General features: G+C 50.0%; 1 protein-coding gene across 1 annotated transcript in view; it reads right to left on the bottom strand.

Moving 5' to 3' along the window:
* Positions 1–17,698, bottom strand: part of LOC147699085 (immunoglobulin superfamily member 3-like) — a 394,763-nt gene that overhangs the window by 24,489 nt on the left and 352,576 nt on the right. Inside the window, exon 9 of the mRNA XM_086935654.1 lies at positions 12,801–13,208. Coding sequence (XP_086791780.1) covers positions 12,801–13,208 — 408 coding nt within the window. The remainder of the gene's footprint in view (positions 1–12,800; positions 13,209–17,698) is intronic.

Here is a 17,698-nt window from a genome sequence, read left to right as displayed (position 1 = left end):
ACTGGGGGCAGCAGTGCAAGCTTCACTCACACACAGACCAGGAGGCAGCAGGGCAGGCTTTCCTCAGACATAGCAGGTGCGGCACTAGGGGCAGCAGTGCAAGCTTCACTCACACACAGACCAGGAGGCAGCAGAGCAGGCTTTCCTCAGCCATGTCAGGTGTGGCACTAGGGTAAATGTAAATGTAAATGTCAAGGTATTTGTAGAGCGCACTGCCACCAAGCGGTTTCCTGGCGCTATTACTCATACCGCTGTGGAACCCTTCCTGGCTTTCCCTGTGAAGTGTCCACTCCTAGACACCCCCAGGGTGAAGCCAGGCATCCCAGCGCTGTTGGGGCCGGTGTGGAGGTTAAGCAAGCTATTGCCCAGAGTTGCAGAGAGGGACCCATGATTAGAATAGGCACCGCGGCGAGAATTATCAGGTCCGAGGAAATTGAGCCCAAGACCCGCCGAGGCGGGAATTGAACCCTGGTCCCGGGCCAGAAGTCTGCATCAGGGTCTGCCGCTCTAACCATTGAGCCACACTCCTCCACATGGGAGCAACAGTGCAAGCTTCACTCGCACACAGAACGGGAGGCAGCAGGGCAGGCTTTCCTTAGACACAGCAGGTGTGGCACTAGGGGCAGCCGTGCAAGCTTCACTCACACACAGACCGGGAGGCAGGAGGGTAGGCTTTCCTCAGACACAGCAAGTGCGGCACTAGGGGCAGCAGTGCAAGCTTCACTCACACACAGACCAGGAGGCAGCAGGGCAGGCTTTCCTCAGACACAGCAGGTGTGGCACTGGAGGAAGCAGTGCAAGCTTCACTCGCCCACAGACCGTGAAGCTGCAGGGCAGGCTTTCCTCAGCCACGGCAGGTGTGGCACTATGGCCAGCAGTGCAAGCTTCACTCACACACAGACCGGGAGGCAGGAGTTCAGGCTTTCCTCAGACACACAGGTGCCGCACTAGGGGGAGCAGTGCAAGCTTCACTCACACACAGACCGGGAGGCAGCAGGGCAAGCTTCACTCATACACAGACCAGGAGGCAGCAGGGCAGGCTTTCCTCATACATGCAGGTGTGGCACTAGGGTCAGCAGTGCAAGCTTCACTCACACACAGTCCAGGAGGCAGCAGGGCAGGCTTTCCTCATACATGCAGGTGTGGCACTGGGGGCAGCAGTGCAAGCTTCACTCACACACAGACCAGGAGGCAGCAGAGCAGGCTTTACTCAGCCACGGAAGGTGTGGCACTGGAGGCAGCAGTGCAAGCTTTACTCACACACAGACCAGGAGGCAGCAGGGCAGGCTTTCCTCAGACACAGCAGGAGCGGCACTAGGGGCAGTCGTGCAAGCTTCACTCACACACAGACCGGGAGGCAGCAGAGCAAGCTTCACTCACACACAGACCGAGAGGCAGAAGGGCAGGCTTTCCTCAGACACAGCAGGTGTGGCACTAGAGGCAGCCGTGCAAGCTTCACTCACACACAGAGCGGGAGGCAGCAGAGCAGGCTTTCCTCAGAAACAGCAGGTGTGGCACTAGAGGCAGCCGTGCAAGCTTCACTCACACACAGACCGGGAGGTGGCAGAGCAAGCTTCACTCGCACACAGACCGAGAGGCAGAAGGGCAGGCTTTCCTCAGACACAGCAGGTGTGGCACTAGAGGGAGCCGTGCAAGCTTCACTCACATGAGGTTCCGTGACAATTGTAAGTGGTGTTTTTTAACTCGCACGAATATGGTCGAGTCTAGTATCTATGAACCGCAAATGACGAGTTTTGTAAGTGTGCGCAGTTTCGCTGTGCTAACTTAAACCGTTCGTTTGTTATGTGGGTTTGTCATCTGTACCCACGGGTTCCATCTTAGATACGGCATCCATTTTGTCTCTTGCCCTCAAGTAGCCAGCGAACGGACGCTGTCCGCTTCGCGACCCTGGGACTCCCAAGATATTTGCGGAAGACACATGTCCTTTGAAAGTGTCTTTATGACGAGGGGGATGCTACTGTAAGGCAGATGGCGCCGCTCGAGGCTCATCTTGCCGCACGGGCTTATTGTCTCAGTCGTGCATCTCATTAGGCACGTCCCTTTGATGCCTGTATCTCGTGCTTCTCGACACTCCCCTTTTACACCCTTTCCGATCTCCCTACTGTCTCCGTCTTCCTCTGCACCTGTCTTCGTTCCTATTTCGATCTACTTTACTGCTGATTGGAATTTGCTAATGGTGGGAAGACGGGTTTTTACAGTTGGGAACCGCCAAATGTTTCCGCACTTATGTTCCGGACCTTGTATGTTTCAAAGCGACCAAAGCGACCCCTCTGGGAGCTAGATGTGGGAACTGAGTTGTAAACTATTGTGTATCATGTTATCCTATGGGTAAAAACTGTATAAAAGGAGCGATCCACAAATACAATTTGAAGCAGTCTCCCCGAACTACACTCGATGTACTTCCTGTGACTTCTGTGTTCCCTGCAGTAAATAAACCTTGACTCTTTGACGCCGAAGGAAGTGTCCCGTGTCTCTGTGACTTGTACGCCGGAGCAGGTTACCCACGAAGGTTTCAGGTGTTGTGCCCTGGCACCGCTGGGTCCAAAGAACCCAGTCCTTCAGTTGGCGCCCAACGTGGGGCTGCATCAGTGGTACCGGTCCAAGCCCGACGATCGTGAGGAACTTCGTGTGAAATCTCCGAGGGAAGGTGCACCCCGCTTCATCGATCCTGTTGTCGAAATAAGTGGCCCGAAGACTTTTCCCGCGAAGATTCCCGCCTCCTAACGGCTGCGACGGACTGCTGCCCTGACTGTAGACCTGTTTTGGCGCCTGGCGTAGACCTTGGTATAGCGAGACAATTGACGGGCCTTCCTGAGGACGCCATTGATCTTTGAGTTAAGTATTTGTGGGTCGCTCCCAGAGTTCTTGGTTGTAGACACTTTAGCGAGTGTCTTTGTTGTACACGCTGTGTGAGTGTTTTTGTCGGTGACACTTTGCTAGCGTACTTTGTTGTTGTTGTATTTGTTTGACGACTGCAGCCGCCAAAGACCGAGGGTTTAGTTCTTTGCTGGGACTTGGTAAATCCCGAAATCCCGTAACCCTTGAAGTTTGTGAAACTCGGCTAGTGTGCAAGATGCCTGGTCGCAGTACTTTGTTCAGTTGCTTTAGACCTTGTGGTGCGGATTCCCTGCTGGAGGACTCGTGTCCGATACCTCCGGTTGGAACTCCTACATATGACTTATATAGCAAACATGGGCTAGGCCCGATTGCTTTTAACGATTATTGGATCAAATATACAAAGAAAGACGGCGATCTTCGTTGGCCACCTCACGGTAGCTTCGAAGCGTCGATCTTAGATAATTTGGAAATAAAGTTGTTCGAACGTAAATCAAGGCCGGCCATGTTTGATGCCTTTCGGTTCTGGCGCAAAGAAGCCCGACAGAAAGAGATCAGACAAAATAAACGTAGTCAGCGAGATACTGTTGCTACTATAGTGAAGAAAGCTGAGCAGTTTCAGCGTGATAAGGAGGATAAGGATAAGGAAGTGTTTGAGAGATTACAGCGTATGTCCATAGACAAATGCTATCCTGTTTTGCCTACGGTGTCGGATAAGAAGGAAGAGGCAGTTGAGGATTCTTTAATGTCCTATCTTATGAAGTCGCCACCTCCGTACGTACAGGGTACCGCAGCTCCTGTGGTCCCTGCCGTACCTGTTCTTCCACCTGTTATTCCTCCACCAGTTCCTCAACCTGCACCTGCTCTTCCGACTGTTCCTGCTCCTTTGCCTATTTCTATTCCTACTGCTCCTCCGCTTCCACATACTCCTGTTCCCGCTACTGCTCACGCTACTGCTCCTGTGTTGTTAACCCCTGTTGCTGCTAACGTCTCTACTCCTTCTCTTGTTAGTCCTGTGTCTTACTCTTCTCCCTCTACTCGTAATCGTGATTCTCCCCTTGCGACAAACTTCTTTCAGTCGCTCGGACCTGTTTTTGGGTCTGCAGGTTCTGATGGTCCACAGAGACGTAGCCAGCTTCCTGGTAATAGAGAACGTGTTGCGCTATACAATATGGCGATGGGTTGGATGATAAACCCTGTTAGAAATCCACCTCGTGTTGTCCTCGAAACGTTTGATCAATTCAACATACCTACTCAGAGATATGTGTTTGATGAAATGTGCAAGTTCTTACATGATCAGATAGCGGCCAATGCGCCTGACGAGGTGCTGACCGCCCTGTCTGAACTCCGGCTTCAGTTCGCAACTGGACTGATAGTCGACACTAATGTCCGACGTGCTATTGAGCGGTTGCTATCTCTTCGTCCCGCTCCTATTCCTCATGCATTGTTCGTTGAGGACATTGAACAACGAGATGGGTCTGGCCAATATCCTATGCGTGAAGTTCCGCCAGTTTGGGTACCCGCTGATAATACTAATGCTAATGCTCCAATACCAGCACATTTCCAGAGAGTGTGGATACATCTCCCTTGGAAACGATCGGAAGTGCTTCAGGTGAAACAAACTTTGCCTGATCCTCGCAAAAATCCTGCGGGGTATTACAAAGAATTGTCGCAGCTCGTAGACGCTACGATAATGAATCTGGCCGATATCGACATGTTGTTTGGCAATGTCGTACCGCAACCGGTATGGGCCAAGATTCGTCACCAAGATCACGCGAATGAATTAGGTGGTGATTGGGCTGCCATTACAGCGGCAGACGCTGGACAAGTGGCTGCTACTAAACCCGATCAGTTGATTGAACTTCTTCCCCAGCGAATCATTACATTAATGAAAACGCTTATGCCAGCTATGAGGGTAAATTGGGACAAGTTGTCAGCCTGTAAGCAGAAGAAAGATGAGAGTGTTTCAGACTTCTTTACGAGGTTCGAGGAAACATTCGTCGATCATAGTGGGCAGGATATGGGTACTGAGGGTGGACAGAGGTTGTTTGTGGATAAATTCGTATCGAACTTATTGCCCGACTTGAGCCATAAATTGAAAAATTCAGAAAGTTCATGGGCCGTTTCTACCTCAGCTCAGATATTGGCTACGGCACAATATTACGAAAATAGAGAAAAAGAGGAAAATGACCGTGCCGATAAAAAGACGAAAGAGCTGAAAACTAAAGTGTTGTTACAACAAGCATATCCGCCGCGTTCTAATCAGAATGCGCCTCAGCAGAATAGATCGCAGTCGCAATCGAATCGATCGCAGCCGCGTAATGATTCATCTTTTCAGAGATCTTCATTAGGGTACAATCAATGTGCTTATTGTAGACAGGAGGGACACATTAAATTCAATTGTCCTGCTTTAAATGACCGTAGTGGTGGTAATTCGTCTAGAGGAGGTCGTGGTGGTGCACAGCACGCATCACGTGGTAGAGGTCGTGGTGCTCAGAATGATCGCTCTGACCATTCATCAAATTCTAATAACTGTTTCGATCAACGTGGATCATCGCAAGGACGATCTGCGCAGTACAATGTAGACGATTATTACGTCGATCAGGGACCTGACGATAGTAATTACTAGGACAGCCAAAGACAAGGAGAGGGAGTGGTATCAGTTCCGGTTGATCAGAGAGGGCCTTACGTCGCAGTTGCTACATCGGGCGTCGTTGAGCCTTTTCTGTTGGACACTGGTGCAGCGAAAAGTTCTATCATGCATTCGAAACTCCCTGGCGCACCTTTGTCTGGCTTAACAAATGTTTCCGTTGGATTCTCTGGCGCCCCCGTTAGCAATCCAGTTTCGCGCCCTTTGCCCCTTAAAATTGGGCCACGTGAGCTCGAAGCTCCATTGATTTTGTCTACTGGTTGTGGCGAAAATCTTTTGGGTCTGGATTTGCTTAAACGCTTGTATGCGACTTTGTATTGTTCTCCTGCGGGTGTAAAGCTTACGTTAGGAGAGAGGGTAGTCTCTCCCATGTACTTGTCCCTCGATAAGCTTCCACCGGAATTGAGTTCTCTTCCTGCATCTTTGTGGGCGACGGGTCCAAATGACGTGGGCCTACTTGATATCTCCCCTTATGTTGTTCAGTTGAAATCGAATGTGCGATTGCCACGTATTCCCCAATATCGTATCTCCCTTGATGGTGAACGAGCTTTGTTAGCGATCATCTATGATTTGATCGAGAAAGATGTCATTGAAGAAACTCGGGGAAACGTGTGCAATAGTCCTGTACTGCCCATTCTTAAACGTACTGATCCTACCAAACCGCCTGTTTATCGTTTTGTTATCGATTTACGGGAGGTGAATAAAATTGTGGTTCCTCAATTCCCTGTTGTGCCTGACATTACGGCGCTACTGACTCTGATTCCGGCTACAGCTTCATGGTTTTCGGTGATTGATTTGAAAAATGCGTTTTTCAGCATCCCGATTGCCGAAGAGAGCAGGGACCTTTTCGGTTTCTCTCTTGGTGGACGTAGCTTCCGGTTCAAACGCGCTCCTCAGGGCTACTGTGAAAGTCCATCGATTTACAGTCAAGCTTTGAAGGGTCAACTAGATGCGTTTAGGTTGCCGGTTGGTGCGGCTTTAATCCAATACGTCGACGACTTATTGGTGGCTGCTGATACTCAGGACATTTGCAAAATTGCTACAGTGTCGTTGCTGCAACATCTCTGTGAGTTAAATCACAAGGTGTCACCTTCTAAACTCCAATATTGTTGTCAAGAAGTAACCTACCTAGGTCACTTATTGTCAAAGGAGGGAAGGAGATTGACCCCAGAGAGAATTGCAGCGATTGCGCGCATGGCTGTGCCACAAACCCAAAGAGATGTGCGTGCCTTTCTAGGTATCACATCGTACTGCAGGCAGTGGATTCCTAATTTTTCATTGCTAGCGAAACCATTGGTGGCTCTTACGTGCAAGGATGTTTCGACTCCTTTACCATGGACGGAAGAATGTCAGAAACGTTTTTCTGAATTACGTGATTCATTGTGTTCGGCTCCTGTGTTAGGTACCCCTGATTACAGTAAACCGTTCACGTTATATGTTCACGAGAGGGAAGGTTGTGCTTTAAGCGTCTTAACGCAACCTTTTGGTGGTAAGCAACGTCCATGTGCATATTTTTCCTCGACCTTAGACCCAGTAGCTAGAGCATTGCCGAGTTGTTTGAGAGCAACTGCGGCAGCTGCGGTCTCCATCCGACAATCAGCAGGATTGGTCATGGATAATATGCTTACGGTGATGGTTCCGCATGCAGTCGATACTCTTTTGAACCGTACGAAAACTCAGCACTTGACGAGTGCGAGGTTATCTGGGTACGAATTGACGCTCTTGGCAAGCCACATTCAGATAAAACGTTGTAATGTCCTAAATCCGGCAACTTTGTTACCAATTAGTGCAGAGTCAGATGCAGTAACAGAACATGACTGTTACTTGCGGACAGAGGAGGAAACAAAAGGTCGTGTGGACCTTAAAAACACCCCATTGGAAGACCCGGATGGCATCCTGTATGTGGATGGGTCATGTTTTAAATTGCCGAATGGTGATGTGACTACTGCTTATGCTGTGGTGACATTGAATACTGTTGTTGAGACTGCGAGATTGAATCAGAATTCTGCCCAAGCTGCAGAGCTGATCGCTCTTACTAGAGCATGTGTATTAGCAAAAGGTAAACGTGTGAATGTGTACACCGATAGTCAGTATGCTTTCGGTGTAGCGCATAGTTTCGGACGATTGTGGCGAGAACGTGGTTTCTTGACGTCACATGGCACGAAAATACAGCATGGCCAGCTTGTGAACGATCTTTTGGATGCATTGACTTTGCCTGCTCAAGTTGCAATTGTTAAATGTAGTGCGCATCGTAAAGTGACGGATGATGTTGGTCGTGGTAATGCGTTTGCAGATGAGATTGCTAAGGAGACTGCCCGGAACCTTAGCACTCGAATGTATGTGACGAATTCGGTTAGGTGGCCTACAGAATCAAGTATGTGTGAGAATACTATAGAGAGTGTGAAAGCAATTCAGAATGAGGCCACCGACACTGAAAAGATGAAGTGGAAAGAAAGTACGGGAAGGTTGGATGTGAATGGTTGCTGGATTGATTTGTCAGATCAGAAAAGATGGATGTTGCCTGATGCGTATGTACTGGCCGTTGTGCAAATGGCACATGGGTTAGCACATATTAGCGCGAAAGGTATTTGCAAGTTGTTGGCTGATGTGTGGAAGAATGATGGAATTACTAAGTGTGCTGAACGTTTGGTGAAGAATTGTATGGTGTGTATAATGTACAATCCTGGCAAAGGAACCCCAACTCCCCCTGGCAGTTTTGCTCCTCCTTTGTATCCCTTTGAGGTGATCCAATTGGACTTCATCCATATGGAGCGATGCAATAACCTGAAATACGTTTTGGTTGTGGTTTGCGCATTCTCCCGATGGATCGAGGCCTATCCCCTCAAAGACAATACTGCTTTGTCTACTGCGAAAATCCTACTGAAGGAATACTTTCCTCGGTATGGAATGCCTAGAGTCGTGTGGTCAGATAACGGAAGTGAGTTTGTTGGAAGTGTGATGAAGAGTGTGTGTAAGGGCCTTGGAATAAATCAGAAATTCCATAGCGCCAATCATCCCCAGTCAGCTGGATTGGTTGAAGGGTACAATGGCACCCTTAAACTAAAATTAGCGAAGATTCAAGCTACGACTGGACTTTCGTGGCCTGATGCTTTGCCTCTAGCATTACTGTCAACTAGGGCGACTGTACACTCCCGAATAGGGCTCAGTCCCTATGAAATAGTGTTCGGCCGTCCTGCGAATGTGTGGGGGGTTCCTAGGCCAGGAATATTCTCTGATCTTGAGTTTCCGATGTTGATTGATTACTTACATGACTTGACTGCTAAACTGAGGTTAATTCATCAACAGGTTTACGACGCCTTGCCGACGCAGACGGAGGGTCCAGGCCACCAGCTCCAGCCCGGTGATTGGGTTGTCACCCGTAATTTTTCGCGCAAGAAGAATCTGGACCCCCGCTTTGTTGGACCTCACCAGGTGCTCTTGGCCACGAGGACTGCCGTTCGTCTTGAGGGACGGAAGAACTGGGTACATGCTACCCATTGTAAGCGAGTCCCTATTCCTTTGCCGGCAGACCCGTGGGTGAGGAAAGGCATTGCGTCAACAGAAGCAGAGACATTGCCGGCGTTTGTACCTTTTAGCGACGCACAGCTGGTTGGAGAACCCTCAGCGCAGCAGAAAGCCACTGTTGAACATTTGTCAGCAAAAGACTCAAGACCAAATCAACAAACTGATCAGCAGGACGCTGTCTCTTCAACGGATCCTTTATTTGACGAGCAGACACGTCCCGGGAAACATCGATATTCTTTGCGTTCTCATACTAAGGACAAATAAAATTGTTTTCTTGCTTTGCTGAAACTGATAACTGCAATATCCTCGTTTCCCCTGATCAACTCTGAACATTCCGTATAATTGAAAATTGTTTGTACATATATTGAGATTTTTGTATCTTTTTCCTTCCACAGCTGATTTTTTGTGCTAAATAAAATACATATTGTGTATTGAGGGCCGTAGGGCCGCGCGCGTACTTCCTTCTGGACAGTAGGTCTTGACGCTAGGTTAAAGGCCGTCGGTTCCTAGGAACTCCTGGGGATTGACTATTGCTGCACAGAACGAAGTGCGTCAAGAAACGTTGCGGACGGTCGTAGGGAAATGGCATTTTCGAAGCTGAACGATTTGGAAGGAGCTCAGGCGTATAGAGTCAAACTGCAGAAACTTAGTCGTACTAAATGTTTTGTATTCCAATTGTTTGTACTGTTTTTAACTGCTTCTGCGTTCTTGGCGGGTGGGGTGTATTATGCTATGTCTTACTTTTTACTTCCTACCCCTACTCCTACTCCTTACCCTAATCTTACTCTTACTGCTACTACTGCTTCTCCCCATTCCTTTCATATTTTACCGGAACACGAACAGGCTAGACGTGTAGAATTCCGCAACAATTCCTTTATCCAGCTCCTCCATCAGCATCAGTTAGTGGTTAACACTACTAATTGTTGGGTGTGTGGGTTGATGCCACATACTACGGGTAAGGGAATTCCATATCTGGTGTTACCGTATAGTTCCCAAGGGTCAGCTCGAGCATACCAAACAATGCTTCGAAGCGCACTAGGTTTCCACCCCACTCCAGAACAACGTTCCCCCAAACCTGGTCCTACCTCGTATCAGTGGGTGCTATCAATGGCAATAGAGGATTTGGAAGATGAGATCTATGATGCTTTTCTCATCCCTAAGGAAGAGGTACAAGCCTATAGGGTCCTGAGTAGAGGGGAATATAGTACGTTCACTAATGAAAAGCAGCTTAAAAGCTCGTCTCCAATATGGGTCGTACCCCACACTGGTAGTCTTTGTCTTGTGGGTCGTGGCTCGCAAGCCTCACTTGGAGTAAGTGCTTGCACTGAAAGTTACGTTTTGCCAATGTCCCCGTCCCCTGTGTTTCTGGCTGCCAAGGGTACATACTTTATATGTCATGATCGTGCATATACATGGTTGCCCTCAGACTTCATGGGCTCATGTTTTGTTGCAAATCTGTTGCCTCCGACGTTTACTGTAGATGCCGATTATCATAAGACTAGAGTTGGACGAGGCGTAATTAGCGAAGAGGATACTGCCGGTCAAGAGGCAGAAGACTTTTTCAAGGGTTTCCTCCCGTTTTGGGGACCTATGGTTAATAGTAGGAACCTGAGACATTTGACTCGAGTGGTAGAATCGACAGCTAATGTTACTGCCAGTGCCCTTGGTAATATCACCACAGAACTTCAGGCGGAGAGACTTATGACATTACAAAACCGTATGGTTTTAGATGTCGTCTTGGCAGATCGCGGTGGGGTATGTAAAGTGATCCATTCGAGCTGTTGCATTTTTATACCTGATAATGCTCCTACTGTTTATCAAGCCATCTCGAAGTTGCACAAGATCTCCGAATCCATACACGTGGATGTAGGGGATTGGACGCTACTTGGTTGGTTTTGGGGCCTGGTGTCGACTTGGGGTTGGAAGATTCTGACGATCATCGGGGTTGTGGTAGTGTTCCTGTTCACGTGTTGCCTTTGTGTGCAGTGTGGTCCTGCCTTATGTGGCCTCTGTGCTACAACGTGTATGAGACAACCATCTGTTACCAAGGGGACTCGGTTGGACAGAGCTATGCTACAACGACATCTTGATGGTCTGATGAATATCGAGTATGATTCCGACTAGTGCTTGCCTACATGAGGGCAAAAGGAGCGTCTGAGGTTCCGTGACAATTGTAAGTGGTGTTTTTTAACTCGCACGAATATGGTCGAGTCTAGTATCTATGAACCGCAAATGACGAGTTTTGTAAGTGTGCGCAGTTTCGCTGTGCTAACTTAAACCGTTCGTTTGTTATGTGGGTTTGTCATCTGTACCCACGGGTTCCATCTTAGATACGGCATCCATTTTGTCTCTTGCCCTCAAGTAGCCAGCGAACGGACGCTGTCCGCTTCGCGACCCTGGGACTCCCAAGATATTTGCGGAAGACACATGTCCTTTGAAAGTGTCTTTATGACGAGGGGGATGCTACTGTAAGGCAGATGGCGCCGCTCGAGGCTCATCTTGCCGCACGGGCTTATTGTCTCAGTCGTGCATCTCATTAGGCACGTCCCTTTGATGCCTGTATCTCGTGCTTCTCGACACTCCCCTTTTACACCCTTTCCGATCTCCCTACTGTCTCCGTCTTCCTCTGCACCTGTCTTCGTTCCTATTTCGATCTACTTTACTGCTGATTGGAATTTGCTAATGGTGGGAAGACGGGTTTTTACAGTTGGGAACCGCCAAATGTTTCCGCACTTATGTTCCGGACCTTGTATGTTTCAAAGCGACCAAAGCGACCCCTCTGGGAGCTAGATGTGGGAACTGAGTTGTAAACTATTGTGTATCATGTTATCCTATGGGTAAAAACTGTATAAAAGGAGCGATCCACAAATACAATTTGAAGCAGTCTCCCCGAACTACACTCGATGTACTTCCTGTGACTTCTGTGTTCCCTGCAGTAAATAAACCTTGACTCTTTGACGCCGAAGGAAGTGTCCCGTGTCTCTGTGACTTGTACGCCGGAGCAGGTTACCCACGAAGGTTTCAGGTGTTGTGCCCTGGCACCGCTGGGTCCAAAGAACCCAGTCCTTCACACACACAGACCGGGAGGCAGCAGAGCAAGCTTTACTCACACACAGACCGAGAGGCAGAAGGGCAGGCTTTCCTCAGACACAGCAGGTGTGGCACTAGAGGCAGCCGTGCGAGCTTCACTCACACACAGAGCTGGGAGGCAGCAGGGCAGGCTTTCCTCCAACATGGCAGGTGCGGCTCTAGGGGAAGCAGTGTACGCTTCATCCAGCAGAGCAAGCTTTCCTCCGACATGGCAGGCGTGGCACTAGGGGCAGCAGTGCAAGCTTCACTCACACACAGAGTAGGGAGGCAGCAGAGCAGACTTTCCTCAGACACAGCAGGTGTGGCACTAGGTGTAGCAGTGCAAGCTTTACTCACACACAGACCAGGAGGCAGCAGGGCAGGCTTTCCTCAGACACAGCAGGTGTGGCACTGGGGGCAGCAGTGCAAGCTTCACTCACACATAGACCGGGAGGCAGGAGGGCAGGCTTTCCTCATACACAGCAGGTGCAGCACTAGGGCGAGCATGATTCTTGGACTAGGTCCGTCAAGCCTTCCTGTAAAGGTCAGAGACTGAGAACGGAGCCCTCATTGTTCCTTCCTTCTCCTATTAGAGAGGTTTGTTTTCCGAGAGGCCAGCCAATCCCTGAGCTCGCTCTGCAGCTGCCATGATGAGCACACATTAAAAATCCACCCACCTTAAATCCTTAACGCCTCTCACCTGGGAGCTGCACGTTGACCACAGTGAGCCCAGACACGTCCTCGGCCCGCTTGTACCACTCGTTGTTGGCGTTGAGCAGCCACTCCTCGGCGCGACAGTTGTAGACTCCGCTGTCCTGCAGCTCCGCCTGCTGGATGGCGAGGCGGTACAGGCCGGGGGCGGGGCTCTCCAGCTGCAGCCGTTGGGCCAGGTCCCCTTCCACAGCGCCCTCCCCGTATCGCAGCGTGGCCTCGCGGGTCAGCTGCAGCACGCTCTGCTTCTCTGGCTGTCCCGCCTTCCACACGTACCAGCCCACCGCGATCCGCGACTGGGCGCTCGTGCGGTTGGTGACGGTGCACTCCATGGACACTCGCTCGCTCTCTAGTACTGAGATGTTGCGCTGCAGTTGGCTCATCTGCAGGTTGTTATCTATGAGATAGAGACAGAGAGAGAGAGAGAGAGAGATGAGGCCATTGAAAACTAGGAGGCGCCTGGCTGTGGTACCCACAACCTTCCCACCACATCCGGCGCCCAGACCATCAGATCGGTGGCGGTGCCTCATTAGACGAATTAATCAGAGATAAGTCCGGATCAGTGGAAAGCCCGCAGCATCCGGGGCTTAATTAAAGAGCCGGTCAATGACCGATCAGCGGAAGGAAAAATCAAAGAGGCGGTATCCATCCCTAAAGAGGGCCAGAGCGGATTACTGCAAGGCCTATCGGAGCAGCTAGAGCAGGGAGGCAATCGTGAAAGGGGTGGGGGTGATGTCAGAAGGGTACGTGTGGTGGTGTGTGAATTAATGTGGGAGGCAAGCGGACGTACGGATGTGAGGGGGTGAAATGCGTATATGGGGAGAGGAAGTATGTATGGGTGGGGACCACGCGATGCAAGTGTCTTTGCATGTATGCATGCCTCTGGGGGTCTGAGCGTGTGAATCATAACCCGACCCTTGGATGTGTACTGCAGGTATGGGATGTCTGAAGGTGTTTTAAAACTGTGTGTTGTGTGTATTGCATGTGGGTGCATGTCCATGGATGTCTGGTGTGCTGGGAGTCAGGAGGAATTGAGCAGTGTGCTGTAAATGCCCATGTGGTAGAGTGGAAATGTGTGCGGTTTTGGGGGTGTACTGCTAATGCCCATGTGGTAGAGTGGAAATGTGTGCGGTTTTGGGGGTGTACTGCTAATGCCCATGTGGTAGAGTGGAAATGTGTGCGGTTTTGGGGGTGTACTGCTAATGCCCATGTGGTAGAGTGGAAATGTGTGCGGTTTTGGGGGTGTGCTGGAAATGCCCATGTGGTAGAGTGGAAATGTGTGCGGTTTTGGGGGTGTACTGCTAATGCCCATGTGGTAGAGTGGAAATGTGTGCGGTTTTGGGGGTGTGCTGCTAATGCCCATGTGGTAGAGTGGAAATGTGTGCGGTTTTGGGGGTGTGCTGCTAATGCCCATGTGGTAGAGTGGAAATGTGTCATGTGGTAGAGTGGAAATGTGTGCGGTTTTGGGGGTGTGCTGCTAATGCCCATGTGGTAGAGTGGAAATGTGTGCGGTTTTGGGGGTGTACTGCTAATGCCCATGTGGTAGAGTGGAAATGTGTGCGGTTTTGGGGGTGTAATGCTAATGCCCATGTGGTAGAGTGGAAATGTGTCATGTGGTAGAGTGGAAATGTGTGCGGTTTTGGGGGTGTGCTGGAAATGTCCATGTGGTAGAGTGGAAATGTGTGCGGTTTTGGGGGTGTACTGCTAATGCCCATGTGGTAGAGTGGAAATGTGTGCGGTTTCGGGGGTGTGCTGCTAATGCCCATGTGGTAGAGTGGAAATGTGTCATGTGGTAGAGTGGAAATGTGTGCGGTTTTGGGGGTGTGCTGCTAATGCCCATGTGGTAGAGTGGAAATGTGTGCGGTTTTGGGGGTGTACTGCTAATGCCCATGTGGTAGAGTGGAAATGTGTGCGGTTTTGGGGGTGTAATGCTAATGCCCATGTGGTAGAGTCGAAATGTGTCATGTGGTAGAGTGGAAATGTGTGCGGTTTTGGGGGTGTGCTGGAAATGTCCATGTGGTAGAGTGGAAATGTGTGCGGTTTTGGGGGTGTACTGCTAATGCCCATGTGGTAGAGTGGAAATGTGTGCGGTTTTGGGGGTGTGCTGGAAATGCCCATGTGGTAGAGTGGAAATGTGTGCGGTTTTGGGGGTGTACTGCTAATGCCCATGTGGTAGAGTGGAAATGTGTGCGGTTTTGGGGGTGTAATGCTAATGCCCATGTGGTAGAGTGGAAATGTGTCATGTGGTAGAGTGGAAATGTGTGCGGTTTTGGGGGTGTGCTGGAAATGTCCATGTGGTAGAGTGGAAATGTGTGCGGTTTTGGGGGTGTGCTGGAAATGCCCATGTGGTAGAGTGGAAATGTGTGCGGTTTTGGGGGTGTACTGCTAATGCCCATGTGGTAGAGTGGAAATGTGTGCGGTTTTGGGGGTGTACTGCTAATGCCCATGTGGTAGAGTGGAAATGTGTCATGTGGTAGAGTGGAAATGTGTGCGGTTTTGGGGGTGTACTGCTAATGCCCATGTGGTAGAGTGGAAATGTGTCATGTGGTAGAGTGGAAATGTGTGCGGTTTTGGGGGTGTACTGCTAATGCCCATGTGGTAGAGTGGAAATGTGTGCGGTTTTGGGGGTGTACTGCTAATGCCCATGTGGTAGAGTGGAAATGTGTGCGGTTTTGGGGGTGTACTGCTAATGCCCATGTGGTAGAGTGGAAATGTGTCATGTGGTAGAGTGGAAATGTGTGCGGTTTTGGGGGTGTACTGCTAATGCCCATGTGGTAGAGTGGAAATGTGTGCGGTTTTGGGGGTGTGCTGCTAATGCCCATGTGGTAGAGTGGAAATGTGTCATGTGGTAGAGTGGAAATGTGTGCGGTTTTGGGGGTGTGCTGCTAATGCCCATGTGGTAGAGTGGAAATGTGTCATGTGGTAGAGTGGAAATGTGTGCGGTTTTGGGGGTGTACTGCTAATGCCCATGTGGTAGAGTGGAAATGTGTCATGTGGTAGAGTGGAAATGTGGGCGGTTTTGGGGGTGTACTGCTAATGCCCATGTGGTAGAGTGGAAATGTGTCATGTGGTAGAGTGGAAATGTGTGCGGTTTTGGGGGTGTGCTGCTAATGCCCATGTGGTAGAGTGGAAATGTGTGCGGTTTTGGGGGTGTGCTGCTAATGCCCATGTGGTAGAGTGGAAATGTGTGCGGTTTTGGGGGTGTGCTGCTAATGCCCATGTGGTAGAGTGGAAATGTGTGCGGTTTTGGGGGTGTGCTGCTAATGCCCATGTGGTAGAGTGGAAATGTGTGCGGTTTGGGGGTGTACTGCTAATGCCCATGTGGTAGAGTGGAAATGTGTCATGTGGTAGAGTGGAAATGTGTGCGGTTTTGGGGGTGTGCTGCTAATGCCCATGTGGTAGAGTGGAAATGTGTGCGGTTTTGGGGGTGTACTGCTAATGCCCATGTGGTAGAGTGGAAATGTGTGCGGTTTTGGGGGTGTACTGCTAATGCCCATGTGGTAGAGTGGAAATGTGTGCGGTTTTGGGGGTGTGCTGCTAATGCCCATGTGGTAGAGTGGAAATGTGTGCGGTTTTGGGGGTGTACTGCTAATGCCCATGTGGTAGAGTGGAAATGTGTCATGTGGTAGAGTGGAAATGTGTGCGGTTTTGGGGGTGTACTGCTAATGCCCATGTGGTAGAGTGGAAATGTGTGCGGTTTTGGGGGTGTACTGCTAATGCCCATGTGGTAGAGTGGAAATGTGTGCGGTTTTGGGGGTGTACTGCTAATGCCCATGTGGTAGAGTGGAAATGTGTGCGGTTTTGGGGGTGTGCTGCTAATGCCCATGCGGTAGAGTGGAAATGTGTGCGGTTTTGGGGGTGTACTGCTAATGCCCATGTGGTAGAGTGGAAATGTGTGCGGTTTTGGGGGTGTGCTGCTAATGCCCATGTGGTAGAGTGGAAATGTGTGCGGTTTTGGGGGTGTACTGCTAATGCCCATGTGGTAGAGTGGAAATGTGTCATGTGGTAGAGTGGAAATGTGTGCGGTTTTGGGGGTGTGCTGCTAATGCCCATGTGGTAGAGTGGAAATGTGTCATGTGGTAGAGTGGAAATGTGTGCGGTTTTGGGGGTGTACTGCTAATGCCCATGTGGTAGAGTGGAAATGTGTCATGTGGTAGAGTGGAAATGTGTGCGGTTTTGGGGGTGTACTGCTAATGCCCATGTGGTAGAGTGGAAATGTGTCATGTGGTAGAGTGGAAATGTGTGCCGTTTTGGGGGTGTACTGCTAATGCCCATGTGGTAGAGTGGAAATGTGTGCGGTTTTGGGGGTGTGCTGCTAATGCCCATGTGGTAGAGTGGAAATGTGTGCGGTTTTGGGGGTGTGCTGCTAATGCCCATGTGGTAGAGTGGAAATGTGTGCGGTTTTGGGGGTGTACTGCTAATGCCCATGTGGTAGAGTGTAAATGTGTCATGTGGTAGAGTGTAAATGTGTGCGGTTTTGGGGGTGTGCTGCTAATGCCCATGTGGTAGAGTGGAAATGTGTGCGGTTTTGGGGGTGTGCTGCTAATGCCCATGTGGTAGAGTGGAAATGTGTGCGGTTTTGGGGGTGTACTGCTAATGCCCATGTGGTAGAGTGGAAATGTGTGCGGTTTTGGGGGTGTACTGCTAATGCCCATGTGGTAGAGTGGAAATGTGTGCGGTTTTGGGGGTGTGCTGCTAATGCCCATGTGGTAGAGTGGAAATGTGTCATGTGGTAGAGTGGAAATGTGTGCGGTTTTGGGGGTGTACTGCTAATGCCCATGTGGTAGAGTGGAAATGTGTGCGGTTTTGGGGGTGTACTGCTAATGCCCATGTGGTAGAGTGGAAATGTGTGCGGTTTTGGGGGTGTACTGCTAATGCCCATGTGGT

This window comes from Lissotriton vulgaris, chromosome 8 (genome assembly GCF_964263255.1).
Source record: "Lissotriton vulgaris chromosome 8, aLisVul1.2, whole genome shotgun sequence".
In the NCBI taxonomy this organism is placed as follows: domain Eukaryota; kingdom Metazoa; phylum Chordata; class Amphibia; order Caudata; family Salamandridae; genus Lissotriton; species Lissotriton vulgaris.
The sequence above is the reverse complement of the archived record's forward strand: the minus strand, read 5'-3'. Positions and strand labels throughout refer to the sequence as shown.